Source organism: Schistocerca serialis, chromosome 1, assembly GCF_023864345.2.
Source record: "Schistocerca serialis cubense isolate TAMUIC-IGC-003099 chromosome 1, iqSchSeri2.2, whole genome shotgun sequence".
Classification (NCBI taxonomy): Eukaryota; Metazoa; Arthropoda; class Insecta; order Orthoptera; family Acrididae; genus Schistocerca; species Schistocerca serialis.
In genome coordinates, this window is record NC_064638.1 from 280,058,104 (window position 1) to 280,076,454 (window position 18,351).

General features: G+C 42.0%; 1 protein-coding gene across 5 annotated transcripts in view; it reads right to left on the reverse strand.

Annotated features, from left to right (window-relative positions):
* Positions 1-7,943: 7,943 nt before the first annotated feature.
* The window catches only part of LOC126468213 (titin homolog), a 224,813-nt gene continuing 214,405 nt past the window's right edge, over positions 7,944-18,351 (reverse strand). For all 5 annotated transcript variants that reach the window (XM_050096532.1, XM_050096531.1, XM_050096533.1 and 2 more), the window contains one exon: positions 7,944-8,913. In XM_050096532.1, the coding sequence (XP_049952489.1) occupies positions 8,607-8,913 (307 nt within the window). In that variant the 3' untranslated portion in view covers positions 7,944-8,606. The remainder of the gene's footprint in view (positions 8,914-18,351) is intronic.

Consider the following 18,351-nt stretch of genomic DNA (forward strand, 5'->3'; position numbering starts at 1 on the left):
GTTAGGTTTAAGTAGTTCTAAGTCTAGGGGACTGATGACCTCAGGTGTTAAGTCCCATAGTGCTCAGAGCCATTTGAAACATTTTTGAACACCGGCGGTCGCTGTAAATATAACCTGACTGAATTCCCGTAAGTTGTTTGAAAAGAGAAAACTACTTTCGAGAGCACTGCATATAGCAAACATAAAGGGTCCTTTAATTAAAATAATACAAAAAATATATAAAGATAACTTTTGTCAAGTGACAATTGGTAGCACACTTCCACAGAAATTTAGAACAAGCAAGGGTCTCTTACAAGGTAGCCCCATGTCACCAACATTATTTAAAATCTATGTAGGCATCAGTCTTATGACATGGTCTCGTAAATTCAATGGGATGGGGCTAGAAATTAAAGATGGAGTTTATTTACATCACCTACTATTTGCTGATAATCAAGGAGTTACAGCACAAGTTGGGGAGGATGAAAATTATACATGTAACCAATTAGCAAAGGAATACAGAAACTGGGTAATGAAGATTAATTACCAGAAAAAATAATCCCTCAGTAATGATCCAAATGACTTATACATAGAGGGAAAGAAAATTAAGGTCAATATTTTTTGTTGTTTGGGATCCGTTTTAGAGATGGAGGGAAAATCAAAGGTAGAAATTAATAACTGAATTAGCAATGGAAGGAAGCTCACTGGGATGCACAATTCAGTCTTATGAAACAGAAATGTAATAAACCGAACCAAAAAAATCATACATAAATCGATACTAGAGAGCCTAGTTATGCATGGACCGGAAACTTGGACTACTAATCTGAAAGACATCAAAAGAGCTGCAAGCAGTAGAAATTAACTTCGGAGAAGATCAGGAAGAATCTCTAGAAAAGAGAAAAGACGAAATAATAAAGAGGACGGAAGTAAGAGAAAAAATACGTAATGGATAGAAGGAAATTACAATGGTACGGGCATGTAAGAAAAATGGATGAAGCCACAATTCCGAAAATGATCCTGGAATGGGAACTGGAGGGAAAGTAGGGAACGGCCTACGACCACCTGGCTCCAAAATGTGCGATTAGCAATGAGGAGCAGAGAAAGAAGATATACAAGATCAAACCACCTCGAGGGACAACCTGAGGAGATAAACTAAGATCTTATGTAACAGATGTCCTTGTATTTGTTACGTTGGAGAAAAACCTTTGAATAGAGAAAAATGTCAATAATAAAATAAAATTATTTATTTTGCTTAATACACTGATGGAAAAAATGGCAACACAAAGCAGAAGTCCTGGGATTAAACGAAAGTTAGCAGACGTGTTTCTACACCTGAAGGATGGTGTCCATTCAAATTTCGCACCAGTCCGATAAGAGGGGCGCTAGTAACGCCACTATGAAGGTGCAAATCAGGTTTGCTTTAAACACACGCTGTAACAGTCCTCAGCGTTAGTTATCTTTGAGATTGGACGTGGTGGGTTAGTTTTATGAATTATGCCTTTGAGGCGACAAAGGCACCGTTATCAACACCTCACTGAGTTTCAACGAGGTCTACGAGCTACAGAAGACGCAGCAACCACATGAAGCTTCTTTCGGGAGAACAAACCTAACTGACGGAAAGTCCGTGACAATGGTCAAGATTGATCGGTAACACTGCGCAAGCAGAACTTCGAGAAGATGAGTCCTGGATAGAGGATCTGCTGAGAGAAATCCGCGCGCCTTGAAGAAGAGTGTGCAGCAAACCGTTGGCATCGCTCAACAATTTGGCTGGGGGTGTTGGCGCGCTCCTGTAATCGAAGCTACTGGGAAGCCGCTGTGTGGGAGAGATCTGTGGTACAACTGCAAATTCGGCCGTTTCGTGAGCTCAGCAGCGTCCGCGGTGCCTTCGTCGCCCTGTGGACTCAACCAAGATGGCAGTGCAGAAAACTTCGGGGAAACGTCGATCCAGAGCAATCCAATGCTCGGGAAACCACAGCAACCACACGAAGTTTCTTTCGGGAGAAAGATACTGCGATACTGCTGAAAGACTTGGCAGGAATGTAGCCGCTGTACGTGATTCCTGGCGATGGTAGTCACGAGAAGGTACTGTCGCAAGAAGACTAGACTCCCAACGGCCATGTGGCACTACCGAGAGGGAAGGCTACTGCGTCCGTTGTGTGGCTCTAGCGCATTGTACCGCATCTGAGGCAGCAACTTGAGAAGTTGTTGGCACCATAGCGATCCAACGAACTGTTACAATTGGTTACTTCATGGATAGTTACGAGCCAGTCGCCCTGTGACGCGCATTCCACTGACTCGAAAACCGCCGCCATCTGCGACCTCGTTGGTGTCAAGTGAGAGTTCATTGGAGGGCGCAGTGGAGGTCTTGTGTTTTCCGATGAAAGATGGTTCTGACTCAGTGCCACTGATAGCCAACCATTGGATAGAAGGGCGCCAGTTGAGTGTCTGCAACCAGTCGTTATTCTAGACACACGGGATCCACAATTGGAGTTTCGGTCTGGCGTGCAGTTTCGTATGACAGCGAGAGTATTCTCGTGGTTGTCTCACGCACCCTGACTCCAAATTTGTACGTCAATCTGGTGATTTGATCTGTTGTGCTGCCGCTCATGAAAAGCATTGAGGGGGTTATTTTACAGCGGGATAACGCTCGTCCACATCCCACTGTTGTAACCCAATATGCTCTACAGAGTGTCCAATCGCGCACATAAGGGACATCATGGGATGACAACTCCAGCGTCATCCGTAAAAAGCGCTAACAGTCTCTGTACTGACCAACAAAGTGCAACTGGCACGGAACTCCATCCCACAAACTGATGTCCATTACCCGTACCGCATAATGCACGCATGTTTGCATGCTTGCATTCAAGTTTCTGGCGTTTCATGGGATGTTTATCTATCAGCATTTCACCTTGGCAATGAGTTATCTCGCGCTTATATTAATATGTGACCTTTCAATGTTGATCAATTACATATGTTACCTTGTCTAATGTATTCCAGAAACTTCATTACTCTACATTATTTTTGATTTAGCGGTTTTTGTCCGTCAGTGTATATTATTTAAAATATATTTTTATGCTTTTATTAGTATTTAATAAATAATTGCCACTGTTAATCAGCTTTACAGCATCTTTGCTGTTTGAATTAAAATAAGTAAATAATTTATTTTTTATTAAATTCAGATACGTTTTGTTTCTTTAGTGCAACCACTCATTATTCGCCCCAGAAAAAACCTTCTCTGCAAGTGCTGAAGGGGCGGGGATCGATAGTAAAAATGAAATTACTTGGTACGAATTGGTAAACTCACCATTTGCCGTAGTAAATATTTGTTGCCATTTTTTTGTACTGGATATTTCCGAAAGACCTTCAGAAGTATATTTGAATTTGTTTAATAATGCAATTTCCCCATAAAATCTACTTTAAACGTGCTTCATCTAGAAAACAGTTACTAAACAGCCTTATAATTTGGCAATTATGAGACCAAATAAGCGCTCAGCTCCGTTAATTGTGTCAGGATCATTGGGCCTATGAAGAAATACGTACGACAAAGACATAAGAAAAGCACTGATTGGTATGTCTAAACGGAGTGGTCGGAAACAGTCGCAAAAGCCGGTAAGAGTTTTACAGATGTGGCTAACTTCAATGATAGTTAACTCGGAAACGGTGCAACATATCGATTTTTTTAACGATTATTTCTTAGCACAGCCTTTCCTCTAACACTCTTACAAGCTTTCAGACTGTTTCTGACCACCCTGTATACCCTTACGGTATACCTCCTTGTTTCAAATGGTTCAAATGGCTCTAAGTACTATGGGACTTAACATCTGAGGTCATCAGTCCCCTAGACCTAGAACTTCTTAAGCCTGTCTAACCTAAGGACATCACACACATCCATGCCCGAGGCAGGATTCGAACCTGCGACCGTCCGGACTGAAGAGCCTAGAACCGCTCGGCCACAGCGGCCGGCTGTCTCCTTTTTTTCTCCTTGCTCTTATTCCCTTTCACTCATGCCGTTAACCTGGAACATATCTTAAGTGTACAATCTCTTCTTCATTGCTAGAAATATTAACAAAAGCCTGACTGGCGAGACTTGTACATATTTGGGCGAACACGTCCGTAAAAAGTTCGACATGTCCGACTAAAGCCAGACACCTGGCAACCATAGCTGGGAGGTCCCTCAAAGCTTTGGTTCTGAGCGTAAGATACTGCTGTCACTGAAGAGTCTTTATCACTGTATATCTGGACAAGACAGGTGCGCCAGAGACACAACACACAGCTGCAGGTGACACGACTTCAGCATGTTAAACATACACACTGGCTGCCAATAAAATGTAGTTTCGTAAAATTTTGCCTACAAATTTTTCTGTATGTCTCACAATAACAACTGACACGCACGAAGGCGACCCTGAGGTAATCATTAATTCAAAAGGCATAATACAGGGGTTGTCCAGAAACTTCCGATCGCTCGCGAAATGAAAACCACTGGGAAAGTCCAGTAAAGCTTTGGACAGATTTGTTGGACAGTGTCTCTAGTACGCCCGTCGATAGTGTCGCGTCGCTCTTTTCAGTTTTGAGTGAACAGTGAGCCCGTAAAGATGCGTAGGGATAACATCTCCCGCCAAATATGAGGGCCTGGTTGGAGATTTCGCCTGTGTCATGCAGCCCACATAACAGATCTGTCGAACAGTTTCTTCTTCATGCCAATTCTCGGCTGCACACTGCAGGGGCAATTAAGACGCTCCTGCAGCGCTTCTGATGAGAAGTGTTTGATGACCCACAATACAGTCCGTAATTGGCTCCCTCTGACTATCATCTCTGCTTACAAGAAAAACTGGCTATGAAGACAAAATTTTTCCACAGACAGCGAGCTGCAGACCAGTGCAGATAACTGGCCAAAAGCACAAGCGGCTGCTTTCTATGACGAGGATATCGGTAAGTTAATCCAACACTACGACAAAACTTGATGGCGACTTTGTAGAGAAGTAGGTGGAAGGTGTACCTAAATGTTGCGAATAAAACATTTCTGATTTTCACTGTGGTTTCCATTTCGCGTCCGATCGGAACTTACTTTCTGGAAAACCCTCGTATTATTTTCAGTTTAATCTCTGTCTGTGGTGGAAAGCTATAAATTATTTCAGAATGAATTTTGTTAAAGGTAGCTGCAATGGAATAGTGATGGGGTAGCATAAGATAAAATTTTTGTCAATAAAAGACTTATCATGCGACTAGCTGTTACTTACAAGTGCACTTGGATATCAGTTATTCTGTTATGAACGATGTTCAGTAATTAAGCTATCATACAGGGTGATTCAAAAAGAATACCACAACTTTAAAAATGTGTATTTAATGAAAGAAACATAATATAACCTTCTGTTATACATCATTACAAAGAGTATTTAAAAAGGTTTTTTTCACTCAAAAACAAGTTCAGAGATGTTCAATATGGCCCCCTCCAGACACTCGAGCAATATCAACCCGATACTCCAACTCGTTCCACACTCTCTGTAGCATATCAGGCGTAACAGTTTGGATAGCTGCTGTTATTTCTCGTTTCAAATCATCAATGGTGGCTGGGAGAGGTGGCCGAAACACCATATCCTTAACATACCCCCATAAGAAAAAATCGCAGGGGGTAAGATCAGGGCTTCTTGGAGGCCAGTGATGAAGTGCTCTGTCACGGGCTCCCTGGCGGCCGATCCATCGCCTCGGGTAGTTGACGTTCAGGTACGTAGTTACGGACAGATATGTACCAATGTGGTGACGCTCCATCCTGCTGAAATATGAATTGTTGTGCTTCTTGTTCGAGCTGAGGGAACAGCCAATTCTCTAACATCTCCAGATACTGTAGTCCAGTTACAGTAGCACCTTCGAAGAAAAAGGGACCAAAAACTTTATTGGTTGAAATGGCACAGAAAACGTTCACCTTAGGCGAGTCACGTTCATACTGAGTTGTTTCCCGCGGATTCGTTCGAAATGCACGCTGAACAACTATCGTCGATTCACTTCTGCCGTACTCAATAACACAAAAAGCTTTCTGTTGAGTGGTCGCCACCTTAGCATCAACTGACGCTGACGCGTAGTCAACAGCGCCTCAAGCGAACAAATGTACAACTAAATGAAACTTTATAGCTCCCTTAATTCGCCGACAGATAGTGCTTAGCTCTGCCTTTTGTCGTTGCAGAGTTTTAAATTCCTAAAGTTGTGGTATTCTTTTTGAATCACCCTGTTCTTGTGAATGCAGTAACATCAGCTGGCCTCATATGTCTGCCTGTTATCCACGCCTGTGCTCACACGTCATAATCACATTGAGCCTCCCACATTCTGCACACAGAGGCACAACGTCTCTGTGTTCATTGTACAGTGTTGAAATGAAGCAATTGTTGTGGGTCTTTAAGCCTCTCAGAAGCTGTAATAGACGTGCAACGCTGGTGGGCTAAAATGCGACGGGATTGTGACTAATGTTAGTATTGAAATGGGAATGAAACACGATGAGGATCATATAAGCACTGTGTTCATTATGTTGAATGGTAAATCTAGAACGTTTTCACAAATATGATAAAGGCCAAAAGTCGAAGAGTAAGTAGTTATTTCAAGGAATAATTATATCTCCATATTTCGCTTTATATTCTTCAAATCAGTTATATTATTCAAATCAATAAATATCTTGTACAGCACGCATTATAAAATATCCTACGTTATTCCTCAGCGATCAGGTTATCTCGATACCAAGTTTCATCAAAATCGGCTCAGCGGTTTAGACGTGAAAGTGTAACAGAGTTGCTTTTGCATTTATAATATTACTATGGATTATAATTACAATAGACATTGAATATGTTACTGCAGCTGACCCACGCTTTTGCATTTATAATATTACTATGGATTATAATTACAATAGACATTGAATATGTTACTGCAGCTGACCCACCTAATCATTTTATTTTATACTAATTGCATATTCTACTCAAGTTCAGTTTTAATGTAATTAACAGAATTTAGCTTCACAGGGTGGATAACATAATAATAATCCTACATAGTTGATGTTCCTGAGACATACTAAGTCGCACTTTTATCTACGATAATGATGATGGCCGAAGCAGGAGACACGGGCACGAATGCTGGAACTGATACAAACTCAGTTCATTGCTTCAGCCTACATCGTTATTGCAGATAATAATACATGATCACATGATACTTTCCAGAGTCATCTCAACGAAAGATCAGTACACTGCTGTAATCACATCGGACGCGGTGTTTCCCAGACACATTTTCGTTAGACACGATAATAGGTCAAAGTCTGACTATTCGAAATCTGGTGAATAAATGGCTCTTTCACCAGTTCATACTTATGATCTATCGATTTTCAGTCACTTTCATTGTCCTGTTACAAGATGTTTCCCAAGATTTCACAGTTGAGGCCTTCTTCATGTTTTTTAAGATGACCAGTCCGTCTGTTACATGCATGGGATTTCAGCTGTTTTTACCTACTCTCTAGGAGAAAAATGGGCTGATTTGTTCTCATTTTACTCAGATATGTCATGGCTTTGGTAGCTGGCGTGTGTTGACTGTGTCACTCACAAATAAGTTTCCCTGTAAATTTCAGCAACGTTATTGTGCTTTGCAAATGGAAACAGAGGAAGAATGGACAATTTTATTTTATGAGTGTGGACTGGAAGGGGTAAGTAATCGAAAAATTAGAGAGTTAACTGTGAAATAAATTCTATGGATGTAAAAGTGAACCACATCCCGAAATATAAGTGCATGTGGTGCGTATAGCTGCGTGCGATCAACCAATGTGTGTATCGAAATTCAGTGGCCAAATGAAATTATGAGGAAGCACATGGAATGTCAGACTACACTGTGGAACGTGTGAGACATGAAATGATAAATACTGAATCAGCAAAGGCGGATCAGATACCATGTACGACTTCTCAGTGGAGCATATAATGCAGAATAAAATAATTTCCGATATCTTTAAAACTTTTTTAACTTTATTTAGGTCACAGCCAGCAAAATGGTAACATATGGTTTCAATATCATTCGCATCACAGAATACTCAGATTTCTTATACTCTTATATAACAGAAATACATAGGACGAAATATCCGAACATTTATTCGGCTCAGTATAATGTAACAGCATTACACAATCGCTTGTATTACACACATAACGGTGACGTTCTTCTTCTTTAAAAAAGAAAAAAAAAGAAGAGCAGATGTATCTAGAACGTTAACTACTGCGTATTTCTGTAGCAGAAAGTATTTAACTATAAGGAATACTCCACGATTACAACATACAAAAATCTCGTTAATACAAAATAACTTTGATTGGAACTACTTAACCCCATTTTTCTGGTGGGTCTTCAGAGGTCTGTGTTTGGCTGCTTACAAGGTTAATTGTCATGAAATTGCCTTATAAATGCAATCTATACGAATATTTCAGGAATATAAACTAAAACTACTTTCGTCAATAAATTTAAGCGTCTTTAGTGGTCCCATACAGGCCACTGTAAATAGGTAAGGACTGCTGCTCATTTAGCTGTCAGAAAGTAGTCAGTACGGAAGTCTTTCACGTATGAAGTTTCCGTCTATGTTGGGTACCATACGGAAGTCAGGCAGTCTTGAAGAGATAGAACGCTCAGGGCGCGACTTGGAAGAGCCGCCAATAGATGGCAACAGCGGCAACTGAGGCGGCCGCGACCGCAGCGCTGGTAGTTCGATGCGCGGCCGCCGCGCCGAGCGCCCTCAGCACCTCTATCATCGCCTCGTCGTGCTGGTCGGCGAAGGAGCGCGCCGGTTTGGCCGCTGGCGCGACCGCGACCGGCTGCGGGGCGCCGACGTCGGTCTCGTCCTCGCCGCTGGGATCGGCAAACACCCACGTGCGGCCCACCAGCAGCACTGCTGACCGGCCGGGGAGCCACAGGCGACCCAGGGGCACGCGAGTCCTGCACCACAACACCAGTCTCACTCACTCCACCACGATTACTTTCACATGAACACAAAGCCAGGGCTTACAACGCCTTGAGCATATAGTCTTAGAAGCAGGGCTTTTTTTTTCTAAAAAAATGTTTGAGGGTACTGCGACATTGTATATAATGCAGCAAAAATTACTTATAACTGAAGCATGGGATACCACCCGTCTGGTTTTAGCCATAAAATAATCAACATGTCGAACTGGAAAAAAAAAATAAAATAAAATAAAGACTGGTATCGGACTCTTCAGTTGACTTTCAGCTCAAAGGAAGCAGGCGATACCGAGAAACACCCAAACATACAAGAGAATGTGGTATCGAACAAAACAGTTTATTTCACCTCAAATGAAGCATGCGATTCCCACCAGCCCCTGAAGAATAAAAGAAAATGGTATCGCACAATTCAATTGACCTATAATACACTTCAAATGAAACAGGTGAGTCCAATCAGCCCTCCGACATACAAAACAATACGAGGGAATATTACCGAACACATATTTTAACCTATAAAACACCACTAAAAGACACAATACAACAAAAACCATTCACACCTATCATCAACAACACTAGAAACTACACTACAAAAATCTTTTGTAACCTTGTTTGGCTCCCTAAATGGCATAGATGATGGGTGGTATACTGTGCTTCAACTGACCCAATTTTTAATACAGCTGAAAATGTATTTAACTATAATACTACAGTGTAACATTAATAGCATCGCTTTTCCCACCAAGAACTGCACTGGTATCGTTCGTATTGCAATTACCAACACGAAAAAATGAAATAAAAAATCTACGTCCACGAAATAAATCTTTGGCACTCTTCCAAGTCCTCAGCATCGTAAAAAAAATTACTTTTTTGACGAAAAAGTTTAGGGGTACGCGTCCCCCAGCGTTCCCCCTGAAAAACAGCACTGTTTAGAAGTATCTACACTCTAAGGCAAAAAGAAAAAAAGAAAACGACGAACCACGAAGGAATTGTCCGAATCGGACGGAAATCGGTAGATGTGAAAACAGAACGATTTGCTCAAAACAAAAAGCTTTACAAATTGAGCAAGTCAGCAACGGGCTGGCCCATCTCTGGCCCTCATACATGCAGTTATTCGGCTTGGCGTGGATTGATAGAAAATATTGCAACTCAATTTCATGTTTCCTCTTCTTTGGTGTGTTGGAGCTGCAATATTTACGTTGTTCAAAGCACAGTGTCCGAAGGAATAGGAATAGTTATAACGAGTAAAGTGTAAAAGACGTACAGAAGTCCCTCCGCAACGGAAGTAGTTCGGTGCGATGTAAAAGGTTGTTTTGGCGGTCGAACTGGGCGGCTACTTGGTGGGAACAGTACGCAGTCAGTGGCACCCTACACATCTACGGTGCCAAAGGAGGCAACTGGAAGGCGCTTTGCAAGGAATTTTGCCTCGAATGTGGATTTGGCTGTTGCATGGTACTCTCGGCAATAAGAAATGGCACTAACACATTAAAAATTCGTCACCAAGAAGACATTGTATAGAGCATTGAAACATCAAGAGCCGTGAGTACAGTTAGCCACTGCTCCATCAACTTGGTTCATACAGATATGTATCAGAGAATGAACCAGTTAATTTTTTATATCGATTACTAGTATGTGCATAATTGGTAACTACTGCTACCCATAGCTCAGAGTGCCCTCTCTCCGTTTGTATCCACTGCGCTATTCAAAGGGAATACTAATGAGTCATCCAAGTGCTATAAGCCTGGCTTTAGAACCATAGCTTTAATCCTGATCATGAACCTATGCAGGATCCCCTGATAAGTGTTTATAAAACCGAGTATCCTGTTTCAAGTGAACTAGTGATGTATTCATGTTTGTCAAATGTGCAAGGATTAGCAAAAGTTGAAATTAGTTAGAATTTTGCTTAAGAACTATTAATCTATTGCAAAGTATCGTTTTGCAAAAATTTAATGCCAGACTGTGTAAATGTTACTGTCTTAAATACCTTCTTTACAGGTGATAAAAATAGCACATAAGTTAAACTTATTTGAAATATAATTTCACCTTGATTACCATCATGGACGATTTATTTGAATGCAACTGAGCTCACTGTTGAACAATTTGTCTTGAAAAGTAAAAACATAAACTATTCCAAGTGAAGCTAAGAATTAACTTTAGTTGAATTAAATTTTGCTACTGTAAGAATCAAAGAGCTTGAATAGTGACACTATACCAGTTCATGGGTCCCCACTATATTCTTGTCGTGTTAGAAAGATAACTGGAACAGTACTGCTACTAAGGGAAACAAATATAAGCAGAGGGATATGAACAGTGTAATTATTATATGATTTATCTTTATTTGTGGTCTATACCTGCCAGTTCCCCCCATAAACCATGGACCTTGCCGTTGGTGGGGAGGCTTGCATGCCTCTGACTGCTGAGGGAATTAGATTAGGAAATGAGACATTTAAAGTAGTAAAGGAGTTTTTCTATTTGGGGAGCAAAATAACATGATATTCGAAGTATAGAGGATATAAAATGTAGACTGGCAATGGCAAGGAAAGCGTTTCTGAAGAAGAGAAATTTGTTAACATCGAGTATAGATTTAAGTGTCAGGAAGTCGTTTGGGAGGGGGGGGGGGGGGGGTTGGGGTTGGTTTTGGGGAAGGAGACCAGACAGCGTGGTCATCGTTCTCATCGGATTAGGGAAGGATTGGGAAGGAAGTCGGCCGTGCCCTTTCAGAGGAACCATCCCGGCATTTGCCTGGAGTGATTTAGGGAAATCACGGAAAACCTAAATCAGGATGGCCGGACGCGGGATTGAACCGTCGTCCTCCCGAATGCGAGTCCAGTGTCTAACCACTGCGCCACCCCGCTCGGTAGGGAGTCGTTTCTGAAAGTATTTGTGTGGAGTGTAGCCATGTATGGAAGTGAAACATAGACGATAAATAGTTTGGACAATAAGAGAATAGAAGCTTTCGAAATGTGGTGCTACAGAAGAATGCTGAAGATTAGATGGATAGATCACATAACTAATGAGGAGGTATTGAATATAATTGGGGAGAAGAGGAGTTTGTGGCACAACTTGACTAGAAGAAGGGATCGGTTGGTAGTACATGTTCTGAGGCATCAAGGGAACAATTTAGTATTGGAGTGCAGCGTGGAGGGTAAAAATCGTAGAGGGAGACAAGAGATGAATACACTAATCAGATTCAGAAGGATGTAGGCTGCAGTAGGTACTGGGAGATGAAGAAGCTTGCACAGGATAGAGTAGCATGGAGAGCTGCATCAAACCAGTCTCAGGACTGAAGACCACAACAACAACACAACAACAACATGCCAGTTCAGACAGGGGCCTCTCAGGTCCATATTTAGTTCTGCACTTCCTGCATTAACATTTCAGTACTGTTTCAAGTAGCAGTACTGAGTGTAGCTCTTATTAGTGTGAGTTTGGTACGATTTTGCTTTCTATTGATTACTAGTATGTTCATAATTGGTAACTACTGCTTCCCACAGCTGAGAGTGCCTTACGTCCGTTTGTATCCTCTGTGCTTTTCAAAGGGAATACTAATGAAAGTTTAATAACTGATACTCAATTTTCTTAAAGTTATATTTCCTATTTAATGTGCCTAATTAGGCTGCCAACCGTTCATTTTCCATTCCTTTATGAATTTTACTAATTTCATTAACCCCAAAATTAAAGTCTGTTTACTTTTTCTGTTAATTGCACTCTATTCAAACACATAGTCCGATACCTTCATCCATTAGACACTCGCACTGTCAAAACCCAAAATCCTCCCAGAGGGTAACAATAGCTTATGTCACGGCAAGCTAGTGTTATAAGCTGTCGTGGCTACGTGCAGACAAATGCTGAGATTTCCGTACTCTCTGTCTCATCTACTGTCTTATCAATGTGCACTGTTCGACGTATCTCCCCTCGACCTTTACGCTCTTGCCTGAACAACATGGCACGGACACCCGTTCCCATTAGACCAAAATCCTTTATGACCCGCTCCATCAATCAGCCGCTCTCTCGAAGTCCTTTTCGGTAGCAGGAAGCAGACTTTGGAATGATGTTCCTGATTATGTTACACAACTGAATAACATCTCCATCCTCAAATGACAGTTAATGATACACTCGTACCTGCAGAAGCAACAATAGCGTCTATCTTTGTCCCCGAATTCACTCGTTACCCCAATACATCCTTCTTTCCTACCCCTATTTCACATTGCTCTTTGCTGGTGCAGACTACCTACATTCTTTGCCTCAGAACTCGCTGTGTCAGAAATAATAAAGTACACTTTCCAGCGGAGTGTGTGCTGATATGAAGTTTCCTGGTAGAATAAAGATGTGTGCTGGACACAGACTCGAACTCGGGACCTTTGCCGTTAGCGGGTAAGTGCTCTACCGACTGAGCTACCCAGTCACGACATACGACTCCTACTCACGGCTTTCTTTCCGCCAGTACCTCATTTTTTAGGTTCCAAACTTCAGAAAAGCTCTCCTGCGAAACTCGCAAGACTAGAACTCCTGTAAGAAAGGATATTGCGGAGGTATGGCTTAGCTACAGCCTAGGCGCTGTTTCCAAAATAAGGCAAGGTGTGGGTGCAACTCTAGATCCGGCACACGGATTTTACATCTACATCTACATTTATACTCCGCAAGCCACCCAACGCTTTGTGGCGGAGGGCACTTTACGTGCCACTGTCATTACCTCCCTTTCCTGTTCCAGTCGCGTATGGTTCGCGGGAAGAACGACTGTCTGAAAGCCTCCGTGCGCGCTCTAATCTCTCTAATTTTACATTCGTGATCTCCTTGGGAGGTATAAGTAGGGGGAAGCAATATATTCGATATTTTAGCTGCCAGGAACTTTAAAAGTACACTTTATTGCTTCCATTATCACTGTTATCATTATTACTAATATTATAAAGGCAGCAGTAGAAGAGTAGCACTATTACTGCTACAATTAACTCCATTGGTTGAATAAAATGTTCTCGGGTTTCCAACCGCGTCAATTGCTTAAAAGTACATGAGCTTTCGGCCACGCACTCCTTGGCCATTGTCAAGTGTTATGACTGCCAGTGGGCTGTTGGTGTGCCCTTATATACGCTAGCTGCCGGCTGTGACGTCACTGGTGCCCGTGACATTGCCATATATGGGCATGTTTTGAGTCGGCGTTCGATGTGCCCTCTTCAACCGCGCGATCGCTGGATTCCACGAAGCGCTGAGCTGTAAGCCACCGTCTCTATGCAGGGTGTTTGCGGTAATTTTTATTTCAATAGCTTCCTTTATTAAACTGTCCCAGAAGCCGTTAGTACGAGCCACGACAGAGGTATCGTCAAATTTTATGTGGTGACCGTTTTCTAACGCATGCTCAGTTAACGCAGATTTCTCTGGATAGCGTAGGCGATAATACCTCTCATGCTCTTTCCTGCGTTGTTACACAGTGCGCGCTGATTGTCCGATGTACTTCTGGCCACTATTGAAATAAAAATTACCGCAAACACCCTGAATAGAGACGGTGGCTTACAGCTCAGCGCTGCGTGGGATCTATCGATCGCGCGGTTGAAGAGGTCACATCGAAAGCCGACTCAAAAAAATGTTCAAATGTGTGTGAAATCTTATTGGACTTAACTGCTACGGTCATCAGTCCCTAAGCTTACACACTACTTAACCTAAATTATCCTAAGGGCAAACACACACACCCATGCCCGAGGGAGGACTCGAACCTCCGCCGGGACCAGCCGCACAGTCCATGACTGCAGCGCCTCAGACTGCTCGGCTAATCCCGCGCGGCACGCCGACTCAAAACATGCCCATATATGGCAATGTCACGGGCACCAGTGACGTCACAGCCGGCAGATAGCGTATATAAGGGCGCACCAACAGCCCACTGGCAGTCATAACACTTGACAATGGCCAAGGAGTCCTTGGCCCAAAGCTCGTGTAGTTTTAAGCAATTGACGCGGTTGGAAACCCGAGAACATTTTATTCAATGTTATCACCGCGAGACTCTGCATTCATACAACTTTATTGGTTGTTTGTCAGGACTGTTTTTCGCAATCTCTGTATATACACTCAAATTATCTCACTTATGTTAGTACTATCTAATTGCTGTCATATTAAAACCATTTTCATTCCTTAGATATCTCTGATGTCAAAAATAAAAATACTGTATGTTTGAAACGCTGGTCCGATGTAAGAGAGCGCCCGAAGGCCCTAATCTAAGGGATTAAATAAATGCAGAAATACATCAGCAAAATAAATGATAAACAATCAATTTCGTTGCGTGCGTGTTGAGTAAAATTGTGCTCGACAAATCGCAGTGGCGTGGTTCAGTGTTGCCGGTCTTTCGCATCCAGCCACGCCTAGCGGGTCACTGCACCTCCCCCTCCCCCTGCTGTCTCACCCCCTCCCCCGCAACGAACTTGTGACATCACACTCGTCGGCTTGTCCCGTACACATTGCGAACTCTCGGCTATGTGCAGGGCCCACGGGAAATTAATATGTAATTGAAAACGTACCAACTAAAGGACTTACCTTTGTCGTGCGCTATCAAGAGCTTGCATGCATTTAAAGGAGTAGCCACGAATTATTAAACTTGCCTGAAACAGATAACTCACTTTCAGCTAGAGAGGGCTGCTGGCACGTAAGATCTACAGTGTCACGTGTTATGACGTACGCGTCATTGCCTGTCTCTTTCGTCGGCCTAGCTCTGCATGAATTACATAACAAAGTGGAGTGAAGATCCATCCTTTGCGTTTATGTCTGAGAAAAAGGGATGGAGAAGTAGCAATAACGTACACTCCAATTCTTTCATAAGTGGAGCACTGTCACATGCTAGACATCTGAACATCAGTGTTTGGCACCATTCACGTTGTAACCTACATGAATCTATGTTTTGTCTGAATAAACCACTGGCCGCTTGCATTCTGCTTCTTAATTTTTTGTTTTATTGAGTTCCACGGTATGCTTTGTTTGAAGCTATGTCGTCTCATTCGCATAAGATAACACGTTTATTCTGGCATCTTTTGGAACCAAATCCTATAGACACAATTTTTTCCCCAGGTTTCGTTACTAGCCTCGAGTTGCAAGACCTCTGAAGATTCTGAAGTTTCCTGATAATAAATTTATCCATATTGTCAATGGAATGCGATTATTTATTTTGTGCTGAGTGCTTTTTCTCCTTTATGATGTTGTTGTTGCTGTGGTCTACACCCCAAAGACTGGTTTGGTGCAGCTCTCGATGCTACTCAATCCTGTGCAAGCCTCTTCATCTCCAAGTAATTACTGCAACCTACATCCTTATGAATCTGCTTACTATATTCATCTCTTCGTCTCCCTCTACGATTTTTACCCCCCCCCCCCCCCCACGCTTCCCTCCAGTACTAAATGATCGGGATAGATGACCTAGCAGTTTGGTCCCTTCCCCCCTCTTTTAAACCAACCAACCAACCAACTAAATTTCCCACCAACCGATCCCTTCCTCTAGTCAGTTTGTGCTAAAAATTTCTCTTCTCCCCAATTTTATTCAGTACCTAATCATTAGTTACCTGATCTACACATCTAATCTTCAGCATTCCTCTGTGGCACCCCATCACCCCATTACATATGTTTCTATTCTCTTCTTGTCAAGACTGTTTATCGTCCATGTTTCACTTCCATACCTGGCTACACTTCATACAAATACTTTCATAAAGGACTTCCTGACACTTAAATCTATACTCGGTGTTAACAAATTACTCTTCTTCAGATACGCTTTTTTTTTGCCATTGCCAGTCTGCATTTTGTAACCTCCCTATTTCAACCATCATCAGTTACTTTGCTTCCCAAATACCAAAACTCATTTGCTACTTTAAGTGTCTGTCTCATTTCGTAATCAATTCCCCCCACATCAACTGATTTAATTAGACTATATTCCATTATCCTTGCTTTCCTTTTATTGATATTCATCTTATATCTTCCTTTCGAGACACTGTCCATTCCGTTCATGTCATCAACGAACCTCAAAGTTTTATATTTCTTCTTCCCGGACTTCAATTTCTACTACAAAAATTTTCTTTTCTTTCCCCTACCACATGCTCAACATACAGACTCAACGATATCGGAGATGGGCTATAACCCTGTTTCACTCTCTTCTCAACCATTGCTTCCCTTCCCTGCCCCACGACTCTTATAACTGCCATCTAGTTTCTGTACGAATTATAAATAGCCTTTCATCCCTGCATTTTACTTATGCCACCTTCAGAATTTGAAAGAGAGTATTCCAGTCAAAGTTGCCGAAAGCTTTCTCTAAATGCTATAATCGTGGGTTTGGCTTTCCTTAACATATCTTTTATGAGATCTCGTAGGGTCAGTATTGCCTCGCGTGTTCCTACATTTCTCTGGAATCCAAACTGATCTTCCCGAGGTCGGTTTCTACCAGTTTTTCCACTCTTCTGTAAAGGATTCGTGTTAGTATTTTGCAGCCATGATTTACGAAACTGATAGTTCGATAACTTTCACACCTGTCACCACCAGCTTTCTTTGGAATTGGAATTATTATATTCTTCTTGAAGTATAAGGGTATTTCGCGTGTCTCATACATCTTTCTTACCAGATGGAAGAGTTTTGTCATGGCAGGCTCTCCCAAGGCTATCAGTAGCTCTAACGGAATGTTGTCTACTTCTGTGGCCTTGTTTTGACTGACGTCTTTCAGTGCTTTGTCAGATTCGTCAAGCAATATTATATTTGCCTTCTCATCTGGATGTACGTCCTCTTCCATTTGCATAATATTGCCCATAAGTACATCTCCCTTGTGTTGACTCTCAAAATACTCCTTTCATCTTTCTGCTTTCCCTTTTTTGCTTAGGACTGGTTTTCCATCTGAGCTCTTGACATTCATACAGGTGGTTCTCTTTTCTCCAAAAGCCTCTTTTATTCTCCTGTAAGCAGCATCTATCTTACCCCTAGTGATATATGCTTCTACATCTCCAAATTTGTCCTCTAGTCATTCCTGCTTAGCCATTTTGCACTGCCTGTGGATCTCGCATTTTTGGCGTTTGTAGTCACTTTTTTCCTTTCATCGATTAAATTCAATATCTCTTGTATTACCCAAGGATTTCTACTAGCCCTCGTCTTTTTATCTACTTGCTCTTCTGCTGCCTTCACTATTTCATCTCTCATAGTTACCCATTCTTCTTCGACTGCATTCCTTTGTCCAGTTCTTTTCGGTCGTTCCCTAATGCTCCATCTGTACCTCTCTAGAACCTGTAGTTTTTTCAGTTTATCCAAGTCCTATCTCCTTAAATTCCTACCTTTTTGCAGTTTTTTCAGTTTCAAAGTGCAGTTCATAACCAATAAATTGTGGTGAGAGTCCACATCTGCCCCTGAAAATGTCTTACAATTTGAAACCTGGTTTCGAAATCTCTGTCTTGCCGTAATATAATCAATCTGGAACCTTCC